We start from the raw sequence: 21,950 nt of genomic DNA on the forward strand, positions 1-21,950 counted from the left end.
GTTAGTGACTTAATAATTGTGTTAGAGATGAAACCTTAACGAAGGCGTCTCTGACGTCCAGGCCTTGTCCCACGCTGAGAGGCGTGGCCACGCTTTCCCCTCGAGTGATCAGGGTTCGTGTGGTTAAACACACCATCACGTCCTTAGGCTCCACCTACAATAACCAACAACCATTAGAGAAACCAGTGAGTGACTCTGTCATTCATGAGACCAACACGTGCACAAAAACACACACACACCTCCATGAGTGAAGCAGCGGTAACCAGGTCAGGAGATCTCACGACCACACAGGCGTCCAGGTTGTCGTACGTTCGGGCTGAGAGACACGAGACAGATTTTTATTCACCTCTGAACAGTTTACAGTCCAGAACTAACCACAGGTTTTTAATGTGTGGGACGTACCCTCGAATCGCAGGTTCCCCATGTGCAGGATGGCAGCGAGCAGCTTGGAGATCTCCCAGTTCTCCGTCTCGGTGAACATGAGGACCTTCATGGCCGACAGGATGCTGGAGTAATCTCTCAGGTCGTCTCGACCGTCACACTGTGTGCAGTTCCCCTGGAGGATCAAACCCACGCAGAGAGCCTCAGGTTATCTGTGTCATTATCAAGTCGTCTTTGCAAAGTGAAGAGAAGCCGCTTCGTGCTCCTCTTTCATGGAAATGTGGAAAGTTCAACGTTTACCAAATCAGCCAGATCTCAACCCCAACACATTTCTATTACAGAGCTAGGACATTATTTAAAAAACAGAACAAAGTTTAAATCTGAGCTGAAACTATCATTCAATGGAAAAATGTCCAACTAGGTTTCAGCCTCTCAAATGTCTTCTTCTTTCTCTAAGCTATTTAACTAAATCATTTGTTAGCTGCTGGTCAGACAATACAAGAAATTGCGATCAACCTTTTCTTTCTTTTTGTAAAGTTTAGGTATTTAAAACTTATTATTAAAATGAATTAGTTGTAGCCAGATGCCTTTGTGTGACTTGTTTTTGAGTCGGAGGCGTTCTCATCGCTGCACCCTCCCTATTGCCCACAGGAGGCAGTAGTGAGACCATTCCAGCTCCGCACACCAGAATAATGTAAAGACAGCGCTGCACTCGAAAGCTCCTTCAATTAGATTCATTCACATCTTACAAAGTTTGTTTAGTTTAAACTGAATAATAACTGCACAAAAAGGTATTAAAGATTTAAGATTTTGTAGAGAAACAGTCGAGTATCATCAGTAAACAATCTCAGAAACGTGGATGAAATGTTCCCAAACCTTCGGCCACATCTGTAAATCAGTCACTACACAGACAGTGAGATGTGAACTGTCCCTCACAGAGCCGTGGACTCACCATGGTGAGGTAGGAGTAATCTGCTGCGAGGCCCAGACCCAGTTTGGCTTTCATCTCCGGAGGCATCCCCTTCAACACGCAGTAGAAGATGTGGTAGTTCCTCTCGTCTGGAGCCTGGAGGAGAAACCAGAAGATTTCAAGGATGGAGAACAAGTAAAAACTGGAGCTTTGTCATCATCTCATCATATTGTCATTGCGTCACATATTAGTGTTGTGTGTGATCTTACCTGTCGACACACTCTGGACTTCTCCAGCAGGTACTGCTCGATCTTCGCTCCTTCGATGGCGCCGCGCTTGTTGAAGTGGATGTCCACGTACTTCCCGAAGCGACTGGAGTTGTCGTTGCGAATCGTCTTCGCGTTTCCGAAAGCTGAGAGGAAACGTGAATCCAGAGTGAGGCGATAGAAGGATAGAAAGCTCAGGGACACAGGCGGACGTATCTTGATATTCAACTCTTCACAGTTACTGTACAGACGGATAATAACAAAAATGATTAGATCTGTCATCACGTTATTTTTTTTTACTTAAGAAAAGGGACATTTGAACATCTATAAATCTTCTACTGATGAAGATGCACTTTCGATTTTGAGCCAATATGGAAGACAGGTCAATCAAGAGTTGTTGAAAGACTGTTTTTACTTTTATTCCACCACTTTATGAAAAACAGAAACCAGAGTGGGAGACGATATTTGATGCAGTGTTTATAAAACAAGCTGGGTGACCTTCGAGGATGGGCGTGGCCTCCAGGACCTGCTGCTCGATCCAGGAGTGCTGACCGCTGATGGCAGCGAGGAACTGCAGAATCAGCTTTGTGCTTTCTGTCTTCCCAGCTCCGGACTCACCGCTGTCTCACACACAACACACACACGGACACACACAACACACACACACACACACAACACAAATACACAATACACGCCTTAAATACACACATTTAATATACAGGACTTCCTAGTTCAATAAAAGTTAAAATAAAAAAGATCCCAGTGCTGATAGATTCCTTGAACTGGTTTGTGGTCACCCACCTGATGATGCAGCACTGGTCCTTGTTGTTCCTCTGCATGTTGAAGTAGCAGTTGTCAGCTATGGCGAATATGTGCGGCGGCAACTCGCCGATCTTCTTGTTGGTGTAGAGGCGAATCTGGTCGGGGGTGTAGATGGGAAGCAGCTGGTACGGATTCACTGCCACCAGGATGGAGCCGGTGTACGTCTGCAGCGACCGACACAGATACAACCACAGCACATTTAATGACTTTGTCTTTTACACAATAGTTTTTTTAATAGAATAGATTGTTGACTGTAGATTTGACTTCACTGTATTGGCTTCTGAAGCTTGAGCTTTTCTACTTTTAAGCAACTACAGCTTATTATATTATTTATATTATATTAGTGCAACTGTGATTCAGTTGCACTGCAGATCTGATTTCACTGGGTCCATCCGATTAATCACATGAACTTCTTTACAGCAAATTTACACATCAGAAAAATAATTCATATATATGTTCACATTAGAAGCTGAGCAAATGAGTTTATAAGAACTTGTAAATTAGTCGTTAATAAAGCAAGACAGGATTTCTCTGCAAATAGAAAGTGAGATTAGCGATGAAGGAAATAGATTTGTACTTTTGTTAAACTCATGATAAAGACCAATTATCTTATTATCTTGTGATATCAGCAGCTCTCAACATGCACAGGTACTGCAGTGACATATTGAGATATTTTTAAAAGCGTGTTAACAGAAAGCAGCATTTCAAAAAAGTGTTTAGCACATTTTGACTTTTTACTCACCCTTCCACCACAATTTGTCTAAATGTAGAGAGACGACAAAACAACCAAACACAATTATAGGACTAACTATAACAACACACACACACACACACACACACACCCTAAACCACAACCGGAGATGTTCCCTCTGTCATCTGAACTCTTCAACATCCACAGTAAACATGTTTACAAGCCTTCTTAATCTGCCTTCTGATCCCCATGATAATAACCACTTAATTTCCTTTTGATCCACAAATCATCCAATTGTTGCAACATGGAAACTTTCAATAATGAGATGAGGCCTCTGATATTCTCGTTAGTGATCCCTTTTATAAATTAACCTCTGGATCACAGACAATGAGATTCTGCTTTATTTATAGCAACAAGTAAACAGCTGAGCGTCTGAGGTAGTAAACAGCTTAACCTGAATAACAACTTAACTTGGCTCCGGTTGATAGTCTCTTAATGTAGAGACAAATGAAGAAGCTGGAGAGTCACTGAAAACTCTGCAGCTGCTCTAAACATCTGTGTCACATCTGGGCGGTAACATCGGTGGTAACAAGTGGTACTAACGTAGATGACGCGCTCGTCGTAGCGGATGAGCAGGTTGCGGAGGATGCCGGCTTCGTTCAGGTCGCCCAGGCGGATCATGTCCTCCACCCCGTGGATGGAGGTCGGGTGCATGGGCTTGATGTTGGTGGCATTCTGAGGAGAGATCCAGTGTTCCTGTGGGAGCGGGGGAAGACGGAGACATTCAGAGGGAGCACGATACTGATGTCCACGCACAGAGTTCACATCTAGTTCCTGGACGTACCTTGGCTTCATCATCCAGAACCTGGATCTGTCCCGAGTCGCAGAGTTTGACCACGGCTCCCACCGGCACGTCAAACTCTCGACCCGTTTTGAGGTCCAGCCACACATAGTCGCCCTGGATGAAAGAACAGGTCTCCGGTTACATATGGATCATTTCACCCAGAATTCACATTTAAAGAGAAAAATGATGTTGCTCAGTTTAATCAGATCATAATGGATCATTGTGAAGAAAAGAGGAACTTTGAAAACTTGGATTATAAACCTGTTTTAATATAATAAAAGATCCTTCCAATTTGACCTCTTAATGTGGCTGAGATGTGGTGATGGATTTGCATGGATAGGTATTATTAATACATATTTTTATGAAGTATTCTAAACCTTTATCCCCGATTGAATAAAAGCTTTAATCACAGTTGAAGTTTAATCACAAGAATAACACTTGTTTGTTTAATCCTCCGTCACTCGTTTCTAAATTGAATTACTTTCTTTTGTTCCTGTGATTACGGGTTTTAAATAAAAACCTTACGTCACTCACCTGAAGTTACTTTACTCACTTTTAAGCTGCCAACTTTCTGAATGAGGGGATTTAGTCAGAAAACGGTTTAAAGGTGATGTAACCCCCCCCCCCCTCCGAGGTTAGAGGTGTGGGAGGTTTCATTTTAGTCAGGTGAATTCTCCTGCTGTGTTCTCAAACGGAATCACACAGAAACCTCTGGATAATGACTTTCTGTTTGATTCACGTTGTGCTCTCACCTTCAGTAGCCTCATAAACAAAAGGTGCATTAGAAGATTTAGAGTCTCGTTGATGAAACAATGTCAAAACTCGTAGACACTCTGGTGACTTATCCTACTTTCTGCACACACCTCCAGTTTCCAGGTTGTTTGGATGCTGTACACGACAACAACCGCTGATAAATCACAACAGCACAAAGCTCAGCCCCCCCCCTCCCGCCTTCAGTCTAGACCGTGACCTTAAAGACGCTATTTTTACTTCCCTTTAACAACATCCAGATGTGTCCCACTGAATGAGATTCATAGCCGAGGCTCTGAGCTGCAGACTGAAGATGTGTGTCTGAGTCGTGCCCTGCAGGACTGGGGAGGGGGGGGGGGCACCGGATTCTAGTTATTGAAGAGAAGCTACTGAGGCCCTGATACGAGGTAACAATGGCCGACTGCTGTTATTAGAGCTCTGGACAATAGATATACTCTTTCTTATTTGAAAATGTTATGTTTTCACCCAATTTACTTAATTGTAAATATTATTACGCAAAAACGACTGGACCGCGTCACTCAAAACTCGTGAAACAAGGGATAACTGAGAACATCTGAATTTATTTGCTATATCAGAGTTTGCTGCTGGAATCTCATTTACTCATCAAGCTCCATCTTATCTCGCAGTGACATTATAATTGCTTTCTGCTTATCAAGGTTTTTAAGCTTATACTGTCACCTGTAAGTAAAAACAGGTTTTACCAACTTAAAGACAGAATAGCGATGAAAGACTGGAAGAGAAAAGGACGTGAGTAACCTGCTGCCCTACTTTGACAGGCAGTACTTAGATGGCCAGGAGTTTAACTCCCAACATATCCCCATGTATTTGCTCATAGGCTTCAGAACCATAATGAGACAATCTGGTCTCTGCAGGATTTTCTCTTTGAGGTCTATAGCTATAGCTTGGTAAATCTGTGAGTTTCTACTCCAGCTATGAATGTGAATCCTGCTCTTGTTCATTTTTGAGAAAACCCAAACACTGGTTGATGGATGGAGCCCTTTGGACCCAACGGGACCGACCTGCTGCAGAATGACCATGGTTCAGCTCCGGGTTGGTTCCAGGACATCAGACGTCACAGAGCGTGGCCTCTGCAAAAGCAGACAGACATCAGGTGACTGAGAATAGAACAAACAACCTCCTGAGAGAACTTCCTCACAATCGACAGGTGCAAATACGACTTCTTCAAAATCTGACTGGTTGACATTTACTCCGGCCTGTTTCCCCCCTGAAGAAAGTGTTCTTGTGACCTCAGACTCCACAGTGCCGGGTCAGAGGAGAGACACCCGGCCATGTGCTTCAGCTGGGAGACCGGCAGAGGGATGACGGGGGGGGTAGTGGGGTTAAAGGCTTACTTGGATTCCTGGGGCTAATCCTGTCGCTTTAGTATGAGGCATAATTGTCGACTGCTGAATCATTTTCTCCCCCCACTGAGTTGTCTTTTCTTTGTGGTACTGTACAGACTAAGATATTATTTTTACTGGGAACTGACGATGTATAGAGATTACATTTCTTTAAAATACAGAGCTGTAGTCAAGTCAAATGAATTCATTGATTAATAAATGATTCAAACTGAAGTGAGATGATAACAACACGGACAGCTTGTGTCACAATGACAATAACCCAGGCCTGGGGGGAGGGGTTAAGTGTATTAATGATCCATCGGTCGTCCAATAAGTAGATTAACATTAAGTTAGATCTGATTTACTATGTATAAAAAGAATCTGCATCAAAGACAGATTTAATATGTAGAAAGAAATCCATATATTCATGTTGAGCAGGGAGGTGAAGCTTCAAAATAAGAGCATCAGTGCAGGAGTATATCGTTCGGTTCACTTCAGGTTGAATCCTCATGCAGATAAACATTCATATGTTCAGCTTATCAGAGACAGAGCCTCTTATCCAGAGCCACAGGGGGCCAGTCTGGCAACTGTCCCAAACACAGACCTGTAGATCTGAACTCGATTCACTGTGTGGCCCTTTTTACCCACAATCCACCCTGTTTCACCAAAATACTGAGGAGACCTTTAATCACTCGATCAAAGACTTAGTCATCCCAACTCTCAAACTGCACATCCACATTTTATAAAGTATTGAATCCATTTGTTAAACTTCATTAACGAGTCCAAACAAGTATTTAATTGCGATAATATGAATTTTCCTTTCTATATAAGTAACTTCTTTCCAATTCTTTCTTTGAATTTATTTATTTGAGCTTATTGGAGGTTTATTTGATTGAAAATCTTCACACAAAGTCTCAGCACGAGTCAGACTACAATTCAATGTGATGTTTGTTTGTTGGAAAAGCAGAAAGCACAGGTATAGGCCTCTTTTCAGTGTTTGCAATGTTTTTATAAATCAACTTGAGATGGACATGAATGTTTTGCACGAGCTTTGAAATGATAAATATCTTTAAATCTTTACAGCAGTCCAAAAAATCTCCCACCATCATTTTTGACGGATCTTCTACAGGGAACAGTGAAAGAGAACACAGAAGTTTCTTAAACCAGTTTCACAGATATAATAACATTACACAATATAACAGTTAACATTCAGAACAAAGCATCAAGTGAGATTCTTGATGCTTTGTCACAGCTCGTGAGACCCCAAGTCAACCTGATCACAGATTTTCATGTAACAGCCAACAGCAATCTAACTAATGCTGCTAATCTCTCTCTCTGTATGTGTGTGTGTGTGTGTGTGTGTGTGTGGCCCATAATGCCGCCCTAACAAGCATGTGTACTGTATGTGTAGCGGTGAGACTCACATGGCAGAGATTCAGAGGCGCAGAGGAACGTGACGCATTCATCGTTGACAGCTTCCGTGTCTTCATGAGCTCTGTGGTTTGACATCTGATAAACACACACAGAAGTTCAGTTATAATATTCACACTGATGGAAAGTATTGAGCACTTACAGTAAGTACAGTAGTTTTCAGTATTAGTCTTTTTTAGTTCTAATCCTTGACGTGTCAGTGAAAATCGTCCATTCATCCGACAGCTACAGTCTCTAGTTTCCTCTAAGATTTACACAATATACAAAATATAAGATGATTTCATATTATTATTATTATTATTTTGTTTAATAAAAACAAAACCTTAATAAATGAGTTAAACTCAGATCCTTTGAGTGACTGGTTTACTGTTTATCTACAGGAAAACTTTGTTCAGTTGCACAGTTGAAAAATGATAATATTCCTCGGGATCTTTCTTAAGATGAAATAAAATCATAAATGGAAAGGGAGCCTCTTTTTCTTTTGTATTGACTGTGTTTTTCTTTCTTTTGTTTGAAAACCCTAGAAAATAAGGGATATAATTTACTCTGATTGCTCTAGTAGCTGAAGAATTGTGCAAATTAAGAAACTCTATTGAAGGGGCTCAAGTGTCACTTTTGCAAACAGAGAATTTAAATCTACTGGCAAGTGGTTTAAAGAGGAACTGAGAGAACTTGAAATACTTCTTCGTTAAAATCGCTGCTGCTCGTTGGAGAAATGTGTTTTGTGCTGAACCGGTTCTTTGTTTGAAGCTAAGTCTTCAGCTGCGGCACCAAGGGGCCCTAACTAAACTGTGTCTCAATACTTTCAGCTTCATTGTACGGTTCAGATTTACTCCTGTGAAACCGCTGAGAGGCATTTCCATGTATTTTTCATTATGAACGTGAACAATTAATACTTAAAACAGCAGTTTAACCCCTTCTTGAAATGTTCAGGTCCATTTATTTGTCTTTTTATGAAGCTTTAAAATAAATCTAATGTTCAAAAAGCTGCTTTTAAGTTAGTGAATGAGTTTAGAGGTGATACAACTTTCAAATTGACAGAAGATTACCTCTTAAACGCATGAATCTGTGATTTTAAAAGCACAAATGGCAAAAGTACATTTGGTCCTCTGCTGGAATCCTATCTTCAGCTTTTTTTGAAAAAAACCTTTTGCCATTTCATACATTAATCAATTGTTCAGAAAAGATAAATCAGAATAACTGTTATTACGAGTTGCAGCTGTGCTAAAGTTAAGATTCTGTTTTTTGGTAAAGATGCTTTAAAATGATCTTGCCTGATTTAGGTTTTATGGAGTCTCATCACATTCACGTTCATAAATCCTTTCTAACCACTTTTAAAAGCAGAATTATGAGACTCTCGTTGTGTTTGTCGGAGCCGTTATTCCTCCGCCTGAAGTGATTCTCATCACACAGACACTTAAACTGTCCCTTTACCTGACGAGTAACAAACCTCTAATGGAATCTAAATTGGAAGTAAGAACGTTCCGGTTTTATGCAGCACACACATCACAACTCACTGGACGGCTACACAACGGCTCCTTTAAGTGCTGGCACAGGACAAAGTGAGCAGTAAGAGGCTTTGGCCTAAAGCTACAGCAGAGCAGCAGCAGCACTGTGGCCTGGAAGCAGGTTAAGCCCTCGGCCTCGACCCACGTTCACCTGCTCCACTTACCCCTCAGTGCATTCTGTGAGGGCCCCGCTTCCTCCTCGCCCGTCACCTTTGGCCCTTGTGTTGAGTGGGAAGGTCGGGAGCTGGCCCCAGAGGTTGACAGGACAGTTGATCGAGATGCTGCAGAGGAAGCTGGAGGAGGAATTGAACTACGTCTCTCTGTGGTCCTGCCGCTCCTCCTTTCCTTTTAGAAAAATAAAAACTATTTCCCTCTGCTTTCACCTGTTCTCCGTTCCTCCCGAGGGTCCCGGGGCCTCCTGTCCCTGGTCGAGCGTTAGCGGGCCCGGTTACAGCTTGATGTCTGGGTCAGTGACGGGACTCTCCAGACTCTCTCCGCTGTGTCTCATTCATGGCTGCTGATCCTGATTAGCTGGGAGGTGGAGCCTGTTGGTGGCAGATACAGAGACCAGCTGGGAGGTGAGGAGGGAGGTCAGGATGTGGACGGAGCTGCCGAGAGCCGAGTGAGTGTACAGGGGTCAATTCACGGAAATTAAAGGGATAGTTCACCCGAAGAATTTTAGGTTCACTCTTTATCTGCTCACCACTATGACGACAGAGGTGGGGGGTGAAGTCAATGGTGACCAGTTCTTCAAATGTAAAAAAACAACAGAGAAAAAACCACAACATCCCCCTAGAGCTTCCAATTCGACATGAATTCCAACAGCGTCATTTACATCGTGGTTTTAGCCTTATTGGTCGGTTCTGGATATTTAAGAATGACACTTCACGCCCCCCCCCCCCCCCCCCCCATGCTTCAGTTCACACATTGGTCAACAGTGAAAGGTTCAGAAGGTCAACGCAGCTCAGGTCAAAGTTCAGCAAATGTGAACTTATGGTACGGCACTAATCCGCTCAGTGCAGCGTGGATATCGGCACAGATCCGTCACCAGGCGCCACCAACATAATAACAATAAGAATTTGTGTCTTCACAGAGCTGCTGCTGATGCTCTTTAACTCAAATACACATTTTAAATCTGTCTTCTAATTACATTCATATATAATGGATAAGGTTATTCTGAGTAACAAAAAGTTCCTGGATCAAAAACTTAGAGGGAAGGTACAATATGGTTCGCCAGTGTTCCCATTGAAAAGCCATTAAGACAAACCATGTACACAGTATATCCAGTAGCAGAATAATCGTCTTTTCTTCTTTCCACATCCTAAAAAAGTTCATGCTCACTTTCATACAATGATGACAAACTCCGGAAATAGGTTTTCCCATTTTTATTTCAAATTCATGCCACAAGTTGACATTAAATACAAAAGAAAAAATTATAATAATTTCAGATTGTAGCTATAAAATAACCACAGTGTAAACGAGTAAAACCGAAACTCAGCGAACGCGCATCGAGAAAAAACGAAAAAGTTAAAGCTCACGCTAAAAAGTAACACACGGACAAGCTCACAGTACAGAACACACAGCACGGCTTTCCCATACGTAGCTATCAGTAATCATCCCAGTTCGGAACGCAAGGTAAAGTGGATATATAAAATTAACAAGGTTATAAAATACTGATAAAAGTCATCTTAACTTGTTATAAAGACCGTAGCATCCTCTAGAAGTGTCACCATGCAGAAGGTAATCGAGTTTCCTGTTAATAAACATCAGCAGAAAAATACAAGAAGAATCACAAGCTCATTCCTTGAGTGGACAAGACTCAGTCTCAGATAGAAATGTCTACGTGACACCATCGCTTCACACAAAGCCGAACGAGTTTGAACGTGGTCGCCCACGTGGACGAGGCTGTGGGATCATGTCATCATTCTGAAAGTGGTGGAAAAAATAATCGGAGAAATTTACTTCTGTTCCTTGTCCCGTGATCCCTTGTGTGAGTTTTTTTTGGGGGGGGGGCGTGATTTGTAGTTGATGCTTTCACTGAACCGATGCTACGCTACACGTGTCGTCACTATTCAGAGAGATTCTGGGGAAACCAATGTGAGGACAAACAGCCTGAAACACAACCTGCACCTGGAGAAGCTGATAAACTTGTTGGATAAAGGGATGGAAGGATTTAACAATTACAAAATATACCTTTAAAGGCCGTCAGTGTTTATTAAAAACACAGATATACGACTTTAAAACGGTGACACATCAGGACAGAATTTGAAGTGGGTTGTATACCCTTAAGTTTTGTTTTAAAGGAACTGAAAAATAAAGCTTGTGTTTGTCTTCTCTGTTGAGTTCATATAATAGTTGAGTGGATTATATCGACCGGGGGGAACAGAACATCCCGGCTGTGTTTGTTTCTTATTGTTTTCTTTTCTTGTTTTTTTTATCTGTATTGATTCTGTACTTTGGCTGTGTAATTCCTGCATTTTTCCCCTATGAGGATCGATAAAGGTTTATCTACTATTACAGCATCCCTTTGCTAATGCTAAGCTAACCTCATTTGTAGAAAAAGTTCAGTGCTTCACTTGGCACATCAACAAGTCCAAGCTGAGCTGAAACTTAATTTTAACCACACAAGATATGAAGAGAAAAGACTTTGGCCAGAAAGCAATTATCCTAAACAATGTTGAATGAATGTTTCCTTTAAGGTGCGACAGGTTTCCAATTTATTTCCCTTAAATCTCCCAAGAAGAGAAGACGTCAGTAGCAGATAAAGGTTTCACCCGAGGTCGTACTCATAAGTTCAGCAAGGCATCATGGGAACAAAATACATAATTGACATGATTCCTCTAAGTATTCTCACCGATCACTGGAGGTAGCGAGCGAGAACATCTCCCTCTCGAGATCAATGTCCAGAATGTACTGTGAAGCGTCCATAAACTCCTGGATCCCATAATAACAACTGATAAGTTCAAAATACTGCTACTTTTATACACATACTGTATACTGCAAGTTACTGAATACAAAATGTGTGAATGCATGCACGTGTGCCACACAAGCCTCGTACTCCACGCAGTATGTTTATCAAAGTAGCAACAGCAGGTTATGTTTCTTTTGTTTTAACAACACCCCAGAAGAAACCAAAAATATATATATTCTGAGATGGTGCGAGCAGATTCAAAGCGGGTTTTGCTACATGCACTGGCATTTTTGGATTCGTACAAAGCGGCTGAGCTTCCTCCCGAAAAGCTCCTGTGTACTTAAAACCAGCTTTGGCGGAAAATATAAATACACACACAGAGAAGTGATGCAACTGCTTTATAGCAACTGTCAAAAAAGCCAGTGAAGGTCCGTGCACTGGTATGTCTAGTAGCTGGAGTGTGTGAGTGTGTGTGTCTGTGTGTGTGGTGGTTAACAGTGGAAGCCATGACACTTTTGGCAATGGACCATGATCAATGAGAAACCATGGCAAACGCAGAGAAAATCACTCCAGAGATAAAAAAGACAAAAAGCAGAGCAGGACACACAGTGGAGAACAAACGAGGTACAAACCCCCCCCAGAGGTTAATTGGACCGGTCCTACATTTGTCCCTCAGGTACGTCCTCACAGCGTCTCTTCACACTAGACGGGTTCGTCTTTTTGGCACTGGCACCTCTCCATCGTTACTGCAGCGCCTCACTCTTATTGTCTCAAACACTCCCACGTGTCAAAACTGTCAGGTTGTGTATTCGTAGTTTTTGTGTTGTGTGCCACATCCGCACAACTTGTTCATTAACCAAATACTAATTTTGAACTGATGACAAAAAAAAGAGAAAACAATTCATGAACGTCACACATTTCCTGCCAAACCTTCTAATAGTTGATGGAATTACACACATCAACCTGCAGGTGGCACTGAAGACAGAGGTTAGGGGATCCTTTAAGATTCATCCTCTGAACACTTTTTTAACCGGATCCTCATCAGATATATCGATGAAGATAGATATGGACCCGATTTTTGGCAAACTGAACAAATAGAAGCACAGACTGAGCAGGTGCTTATTTTCCTCGACCGTTTTTGCTTTGGGTTCGGAACTAAAGTCGACTGGTTAAAGAATAAACCTCACTGGTGCACCAGGCCTTGAGCAGCAGGTACTGAATGAGGGAGGGACAATGGTTTCTCTCTTTTCCCACCTGGTCTGTGGATAAAAAACCAGCAGCTGTCCAGACACAAGCTCCAACTTGAACCGTGTCTAACTTCGCAGTGCTCGCCACAACAGCTTCTAACACTGGCTGTCTGCAGGTTAACGAAACCCAGTGAAATACAAAGTGAGGCGAGAAGCGAACAGATGCTCCAAACTGATGATCGTGGTTGGTTGGTCGTCTTCAGGCTTTTGCAAACTTGAAGCAGAGTCATGAAAGTCTTTCTCTTCCTCAATGCGCCTGCGCAAAATCCAGTGACAGTGAAACCAGTTACACGACTGGTCGTAGGACAGAAACCATGGAGGGTCCGCCTGGTGGAGCAGAGCAGCAGCACACCAGCTGGCTTGATGTTTCTGTCCTCGTCACATCACCACCAACATACCAGAGGGAAATATAAGGGGGGCCTCTTCTAAAGGTTCTGCACAGAAAGTCGCACACATTGGGAAAGTTAGCGTGTTTCTGCCTCGTTAGCTTTGAGGAACCAGGAGCCAGACTGGTCCAGAGGGGCTCACGGGAATGTAAAGTGTGAGTAGTAGCCGACCGTACAACGAGAACAGATAAATCGTGAGCGTTTGATTTCCATCGCAAACGACTTCTCTCTTTACAGAGCGAGAACATTTCTAAATTCACACAGTGTCTGTCCAGCCGAACTCATCGTAAAAACAACGTAAAAGAGCAGAGAGGGTAAATAGCACCTAAATAGTCGTCAAACAACTGCTGTTAATGTTCGCAGATGCTCAGGCTGTTATGAATATAATCACTGTGTTACGAGACAAAGGCTAAGTGCTTCACACCGCTTGATATGGTCGGACTGACGCTAACATCAGGTGCGTTCCTGTAGACATGCTGACTGATCAAATCTAGCATTTCCAAAGAGAATAAATATATATATATATATGTATATATTAACAATTGAACAGTACAACAACAAGGCCATGAACATACTGGAAAAGAACCCATGCAAGACACATTTACAGAGATGCTGTACAGAACAAAGGAGTGTGATCAATTAAATGTCACGAGAGACAGTTCAAGTAATGGAAAAAGGCGCTGATTTAAAAAAGAAAGAAAAGAAGAACAAACAAGTTGGTAGTTTGAGAGATTAGTGCACTAACTGTCATACATTCAAAGAAAATGTCTCCAATGACATTAAACATTTTTAATTGTGGATATGAAAACAAGAAAAAGACATTAAATGAATTCAAAAAACTCAATGCAGTGATATTGCACTTGTTTGGGAAAAGAAAAGCAAAGATGTCGGGTGTAGATTTTCAGTCTGGGCCCCTTTACGCAAAAAAGGTGCTCAAAGGTCAAACCCGATGGAAACGTGACATATGAAAAGAAATGCGATGGTTCATCAGAGATCGATTATTCCATCGCTGGTTCAATATGCAAAAAGCCATCTGATCTGAAAATCCCTTTGAAAGGTATCGAACAGTTTTTCCCGTGTCCGACGCTGATGTCCTGCAGCGGAGGCGAAGCCAGGACCGAGGCAATGGCACAGGTTGTTTGGCAGGACGTCTCCTCCGATCCCCCCCCCCCTCCTCCTCCTCCTCTTCCTCTTCCTCTTCATCCTTCAGGGGGCTTCATACCCCAATTAAAACTAAATAAAGTGCAAAGGTGTGTGTTTCGCCTAAAGGGCTCTTTTCCTTTGAGTTCACACCTTTCCTTAGAAATAGTTTTCTTCCCGGTATAACGTGGATTAACAGAAATACATTCATCCAAGCACTCCTCTTTAGGAAAACACTGAAATCAGCAGGACACACACACACACACACACACACACACACACACACACACACACACACACACACACATTTGTTCCAGTATCCCTGTGGTAACAACTTTGTGTAACCCTCACCCCCAAACTAGGTGTTAACCCTCAGCGGCAGTCTGGATCAGAGGAGATCCCAATTCTGTCCCCACTGGTGGGTGTGTATCCAGTTTACGGTCCTCACTGGGATATAAAAGCAAGTACACACTCTCTCAAACACACACATACACACACACACACACACACACACACACACACACACACACAGACACTCACCCCTGTTCTGTGCCGACAGCAGAAGCATAGCTGCTGTGTCTCAGGGTCTCGTGGCGTGAGTACTTGGCCCAAGCCAACAGACTCTCAAGTCAGAGGAAGCGTCAGGCAGTGGTGTTGCCATTAAGAGATGATGTGGCACAGGGGGCGGTGGTAGGCTTGGGCCAGGCCGGGCCAGGCTGGGCCGGGCCAGGCCGGTTCGAAAGGGACTGGGGGAGCAAAGGGCCCGGCTCATCTTTGGTCCCATAAAGCACTTGATTTATGTCAGGATGAATCTTTGCACTCCGCGGAACCGGGAACACATGGGACGGGTTCGGGGGGGTCAAAGGAGGACAGCTAGCAAGACCACAAGCACCGGCTGCTAAGCTACGACTGACGACATGTGCAGCACAGGCAGAGATTAGTTTTCTTCCCTTTTTTTTTCAAAGTCATGCAGTTTGAAGATCGTCCATAGCAGCCGGCAGAAAGCGTCTCGGGGAGTTTGGGACGGTGCTAGCGATGGAAGACGGGGAGGCAAGATTTCACACATGAGCACGTTTGCAAAAGAAAAAACAAAACACAGAAAAGCTCTGAGTCGAGGGAGAGAGTAGCTGCTGGTGGCTTTCGTTTGTAAAAGTCCACGGTAGAAAAAGGGGACAGACAGAGCTGCATGCTTTCCAAGGCACCAGCAAACTGGAGGAGTCTTGAGGTGTCTGGGTGGGATGACGGGGGGTGGGGGGTGGAGGGGCTCATCACACGGATATAAAAGAGTATACATTATATGTTAATATAGCAGAGACAGACATCACAACCAAGAGGACAGAGGTGGGACAGATGCAGAGTCACAAATGGAGGCTGTGCTACCACGGAGGGAAAGCCGATGGAGAAGGTACGGGAGCATGTAACACAACCCCCCCTCAGATCTCCTCAAGCTGGAGAGACTCAGCCTTAAGGCAATGCATAGCCCTTGGAAACATTGGCACATGCATGGCGAGTGCAGAAACGTCTGCATATGTGTATCTAATGTGCATCGTGAGTGTTGAGGCGAAAGGAAAAGATAGATTTGTAGATTAGAGTCAGACGGATTAACTGAACACGTCAGGACAACAAAGGCCTTGTCTGGAAAAATCTGTAGCTCAGACTTTGATGGAGTTTCTGGCGAACCCTAAATAAATGACAGTTTTTGGCAGGAATGTGTTCAAACCCACAGATATGGACGCCTTCCATTTGCAGATAAAAGTTTGAGCCTTTAAAAAAACACTTGTAAGAAGAAAACAGGGAGGGGGAGGGGGAACTATAAGAGAAACAAAGAGAGCGCAAGCGGCACAGTGAGCTCCCACGACGGCTCGGAGGATGAACGGTGACAGGGATCGTTACAGTCGCTGTGAAGGAGCTCGTCAGATGCTGATGAGCGTGGTGGAGGTGATGAGGCGCACGGTGAGCGTGCCCGGGAGGTCGTTGTCCTGCCGGTTGCCCTTGTCGCGGAGGTGAAGCGTGTGCTGCTCCTGCCGCTCGTTGGGGTCGCTGAACATGATGACCTGACCCAGGAAGGTGTCCACGATCATGTTCTTGTTGTAGATCTGTTGGCCAGCACGGGGGGAGGGGGGGAGGCGGAGGTCAGGAAAGGGAAGGTGGGGAAAGGAGGAGAGAGAAGGGAGGAAGGGAAGTAGATGAGAAAATATGCAGGGGACAGGAATTATGACCCGATAGAAGGAAGAAGAATGTAGAGATTTGGAGAAGATGTGGAGAAAATACCAACTGTCTAACATTCAAAGAAAATGTCAGAGGAGCATGAACATCGTGGTGCATCTGTGTTAAAGGTCATAATATAAATATCACTACAGCTTCCACATCTTCAATATCTCCTTATCAGTCCAAGATACGAGTTTAAAGATTTTAAATTTGAAATAAGCTGGTGTCATGACAAAAATAAGATCTGTGCGTCTGTATTACGAGACAGAACCGACCTGCAGAGCGTGACCACGTCCGTCTCCTTTCACCAGACGATTTCACACGTCTGATTGAGTGAATTTAATACCACAGCGCCAGGAACGATTCCCTAACAAGTACTTCCACACATGATATCCCCTGATATTGAGCCTGTATTTGATCGGTTACGGATGTTCAGTGAATATCCTCAGCGGCTCGACTCTAATGGAGATGAATGCAAGTGACGTGGACGCCCAGCAGCACAATAAAAACCTGATTGTGTTTGATGCACGAGAACAAACAGTCACACAAGGAGCTGATACACTCTGGTTGCATCCCTCATGAACGTGGAGCTGTTGGCGTTTGGTCATGTAATGTCTGCTGGGGGGGGGGGGGCTCACCTCGATGTGGATGCCATCTTTAGGTTTCTTGCGGTAGAACAGGCCTTTGATGTCGAAGTTCGGGCACCGTGTGTCCTTGTGAACCGGAGAACGAACCCTCTCCCCCTCACAGGTGATGATCACGTACGGATCCACAGCTGAAGGGAAATAAAAGATCTTTAAATCAAAACCCTGTGCTGATGAATGACACTGATCACATCTATTTGGTTAATCCCAGATTATACAGTTTGAAACGGTAAAGAACTTGTGATTTATGACATTATTGATTAATTTCAAATTGATATCACTTCATAATATACATATTTTAAACTAGCTACACCTCAATCAGCAACAGCAGGAATGTGATTATAATATAATTGAATTAAATAGATTCATCAGTGTAATAATGTCATATTTGTACGTAATAAATACAGAGGGAAAAGTGGCTTTACTTTTAATAACTTCAGTTAATGTTGCTGATAATATGAATATTTAAAAGTACTTTTAATTAAGTAGGATGCTGAATAAAGGACTAATTTAGTTATAACATATTTAGCTCAGTAAACAGTTCTGTTTATAATTAGAAGAACTTTTACTAGGGCTTTGGACGATGCATATACAGTATTTCATGATGTCAATTAAGTGAGTTAATTATTTTTGTAATATACTCACATCCTGATCACCAGTGGAGAAGAAAATACATTTACTTAAATATGCTTCTTATGTACAATTTTGAGATATTTGTACATGTATTTAGTTTAGTAACTTTCCTGCACTTTTATTCCACTAAATTCAGAGGTAAGGAGCATTTCTAAATTGTTATATGGATACCAATGAAAAACATTTAAATTCCACAGTTCATTCCAAGTGATCTAAACATTAAAACCACTATGTGGAGGATATGAAATCTTCTGACTTCACCAATTAACAGCAGAATTCTGTTATCTTTTTATAGCTTGAAACATCAGAACACATTGACCAAATGTTAAATTCTACACATAGTGGCTTTGAAGGTGAGTGAGTTGTAAAACGCACAGACACGTGTGCACACTGTGAGAGACTGAAGGAGCGGGACTGTGTGACTGCAGGCAACAACTACACTAAATATCTATCAGTTAGTTTCAGCAGAGGGCGCTGTGGTACCTTGTGCTTTGCTCAGGAGTCTTTTCTTACTAGGATTGAGGCAGTGAAGCTCTGTGCAGGAGTTTACAACACAACAACATGATTGTCAACATGTATGAAATCACAGGATCCAAGATACAGCTGTTCAGAGACGGTGCGCGGCTCCTACCTCCGTTGGAGTCCGGCCCCTGCAGACCCTCGGCGTTCAGTACATGGACCTGAGTGACCAGCTGAGGGTAGCCGCACATCCCCGTCCAACACGTCTGAGGAGGGTCGTCCAGGGTCAGCTCTCTGGGAAGCACAGGGACCACATGTATGTTAGAGGATCGGTGACCGGATGGAAGCTTAAACTGATCTTCTACAGTACACAAGAGAAACAACATCAGCACAAGCATGGCTCAGTTTGATCCAGATTGAGACCACGTTTTGTCCCCGTTGGTCTAAGTCGTGGAACTTTTTAAATCTGAAAAGTCAGGAGGTCTGGACCAAACAGGGGAGCAGTGACCGAACCCCCACACACACACACAACATAGGTTATTGATTCCTACACAAAAATCAATTGTACTAACATAAACAAATCCTTAGAAACACATTAGCACAGTTGACTCGTTGAAATGCAAACTACAGATTTAACTATTTTTGCTTAACGTTGGAGAGAAATGTAAAAGCAAAGCAAGATCTGGAGAACGTGACCTCATCCTGACATGTCAAAGAAAACCTTCTCTTATACCTCGCTCGGGGCTTCAGCTTCAGTTGAGCCGTCTGACTCTTTGAGAAGTCACCGGGGGATGGAAACACACACATGAAAGGATAGTTTAGAGATTTACTTGCAGTCTGAAGGCACATCAGTGAAGACACGCAGGAGGAAGTCGCTCTGCTGCGCCGGGTCAAAGGTCGTGGGGATGATGACGTAGCGGCCCTCCTTCAGCTCCTTCCTGAGGAAGACGCAGCGCGAGTTGATGTAGATGGAGCCCGCTACTTTCTGCTGGGCCGAGTGCATACGGTACTTCCGATTGAGCTCCACCTGCAGGATGAAAGGCACACGCTATGGATAGGTGTTTTGGAGGTGTCTGTGATCTTTGCATGTGTCAGTGGTGTTTTTTGTACCCGGTGAATATCGAAGCCGATGGCGAGGTTCTCCCCTTTCCCCTCTTTGGGTGTTGCTCTCTTTTCTTTTTGCTGTAAGCAGATCAACACCTCGTCCTCCACCTTCTTCACATCGAACACATACTGCAAAGAAGAAAAGAGGAAAATCACAGATCACACGTCTCTCTGTGACGCACACACACACACCTCACATCAGCACCACAACCAACCTGAGGGTTCTGCAGGAAGGTGGCCTTCTGATTGATGCAGCCCCCGGACCGGTTGCGGAGGGGGTCCTGGCGATGGGTCCAGGAGCCCTTCATCACCTCCTCCTCCCAGGTTTTGTGGATGCTCAAGTAGGACGTGTTGATGAGGCGACACAGGATCAAGTCGGTGAAGTACTGGCAGAAGTCGTCGAACGTCATCCTGCAGGAGGGCAGGAAAAGAAGAGGAGAGCCACGAGCGGAGAGAGAGAGGAGGGGGAGAAGCTTGAGAAGAAGAAGCTTTAACAGGTGTACAAATAGAGGAAATGAAACCAGAAACAAAAGAAAGGGTGAGATGGGGATTTCTTACTCACGGGAGATTTTAAGGAAACAAATAAACAATAAAAATCACAACATAAACATTCAGTGTTTCCCTCATAAATGTAATAACAGTGTGCAAAAGTCTCTTTCAAGGTATAGTTTGATGCTTTGGGAAGATACCTGTTAATAGCTCGTCATTAAATGATAATATTAGCTATCACACTGGTTTTACTGATCAGAAATAGTCACATAACTTCAATATAAACCCAGAAATGGTATTTTAAACACCTCGGTTTTTTACTGATTAAAAAACAACAGGTGTAACATGTTAATAACTGAACTTAAGAGGAGCTGAAAGGTGGATTTGATTAGTTTCACTCTGTTCTCCATTTTTATCTCAACCCGCTCTCGGCTGATGCCAGCGACACCTTAATAACCAGCTTGAGGGAAGGAAACAACAGAACCGTCAGGAACACTTGGTTCTCACCAGAACTCGCCGTCGTCCTGCACCGTGACTCCCAGCTTCTCCCTCTCGCTCTTGCTCACTTTGTTCCACTCCTCCGAACTGAGATGACAAAAGACAAGAGAGCAAACGCTTTATTTACAGAAACCAGGCTTTGATCAGAAGCATGGTTTTTTATTAAAGATGCTTTTCTTTCTAATTTCCCCTGAGGTCTAAGTATCGGGCGCATCATTGTTTTCTGATCGAATATCATTTCATATTGATTTTGATTGTTATTAAAAAAAACTGTATTTCTTTTATTTTGTTATCTTGGAAAATACAGAAGAAATATTATTATACAACTAATTCCACCAATACAAAAAAAACCTTGATAGAGTATTTCTTTTTGAAGTTATCTTTTTAATACTATTATTTTTGTGATGGAAAATACTAAATAAAAGAAAGAGGGTGTAGGATGGTGCCTTCTGAATCCTCAAATCACTTTATAAAAGAAAACAGAATACATTTGCATAATTATCATCTTATCAAAAAGTGAATCTTTTATTCTATCCATGTAAATAATGTCAATCCAATAGTCAACTGTCGGAATTTCCACTTGATCCTCCGGCCAGAGACAGTAGTTAGACGATCTGGTGAAATGTCTGTGAATCTTTAAATAATAATCTTTCAATTACAGGTTCACATATATAAATCATGTCTGTGTCCCACAAGGGATCTATAAAGTTCAAAGAGTCTGTCGGGGAAACACAAACAACCTGTGTGCGTTTGTTACTGTGAATAATATGTGAAACATCAAGGTCCATTCTGCTTTCACAGCTCGGGGGGGGGGGGACGAGCATTTACCGGACGCATTAGCTCCGTGTTTATGTCTTTGTGTTTATGATTCCCTGACAAACGTCCACGTCTCAACAGTCTGTCAGACTCCATTTACTGTAACAGCTTTTTATCAAACCATGACTAAATTATTCAGCGCGAGCGAGTCGATGATTGAGAAAGAAGAGAGATGACTCACGTTGCCTTAATAACATCTTTCTGTCTTTCGGGGGCCTTATCAATAATTCAGGCGGTGTTGTGACACAGCCTCACCACCTCGCTGTTTGTGTCACCGAGTCGGGGGGGCTGACGATTCTCAGACAGAGAGACGACCGACTAACAAGCGAACGGCAGCAGGAGAGAATGAGAGAATGAAACACACTGTTCTCGGGGACAAAACGAGCCGTAATCCACCTGATTGAACGGCCTCTTGTGCAAACCGGTCGTTTTGATCCACTTAGACGTCTCG

At 43.1% G+C, this 21,950-nt stretch overlaps 2 protein-coding genes across 2 annotated transcripts in view; both read right to left on the reverse strand.

Moving 5' to 3' along the window:
- Positions 1–5,722, reverse strand: part of myo7ab (myosin VIIAb) — a 22,657-nt gene extending 16,935 nt beyond the window's left edge. The window contains exons 1-10 of the mRNA XM_062406522.1: positions 5,705–5,722; positions 3,915–4,028; positions 3,674–3,826; positions 2,359–2,543; positions 2,056–2,177; positions 1,561–1,703; positions 1,334–1,447; positions 403–556; positions 240–316; positions 35–154 (exon numbers count right to left, since the gene is read on the reverse strand). Of these exons, the coding sequence (XP_062262506.1) occupies positions 35–154; positions 240–316; positions 403–556; positions 1,334–1,447; positions 1,561–1,703; positions 2,056–2,177; positions 2,359–2,543; positions 3,674–3,826; positions 3,915–4,028; positions 5,705–5,722 (1,200 nt within the window). The remainder of the gene's footprint in view (positions 1–34; positions 155–239; positions 317–402; positions 557–1,333; positions 1,448–1,560; positions 1,704–2,055; positions 2,178–2,358; positions 2,544–3,673; positions 3,827–3,914; positions 4,029–5,704) is intronic.
- A 4,625-nt stretch (positions 5,723–10,347) lies between these two features.
- The window catches only part of capn5b (calpain 5b), a 34,383-nt gene continuing 22,780 nt past the window's right edge, over positions 10,348–21,950 (reverse strand). The window contains exons 7-13 of the mRNA XM_062407062.1: positions 20,693–20,770; positions 19,912–20,107; positions 19,703–19,825; positions 19,423–19,619; positions 18,765–18,886; positions 17,495–17,631; positions 10,348–16,744 (exon numbers count right to left, since the gene is read on the reverse strand). Of these exons, the coding sequence (XP_062263046.1) occupies positions 16,562–16,744; positions 17,495–17,631; positions 18,765–18,886; positions 19,423–19,619; positions 19,703–19,825; positions 19,912–20,107; positions 20,693–20,770 (1,036 nt within the window). The 3' untranslated portion in view covers positions 10,348–16,561. The remainder of the gene's footprint in view (positions 16,745–17,494; positions 17,632–18,764; positions 18,887–19,422; positions 19,620–19,702; positions 19,826–19,911; positions 20,108–20,692; positions 20,771–21,950) is intronic.

Source organism: Platichthys flesus, chromosome 15 (genome assembly GCF_949316205.1).
Source record: "Platichthys flesus chromosome 15, fPlaFle2.1, whole genome shotgun sequence".
NCBI classification, from domain to species: domain Eukaryota; kingdom Metazoa; phylum Chordata; class Actinopteri; order Pleuronectiformes; family Pleuronectidae; genus Platichthys; species Platichthys flesus.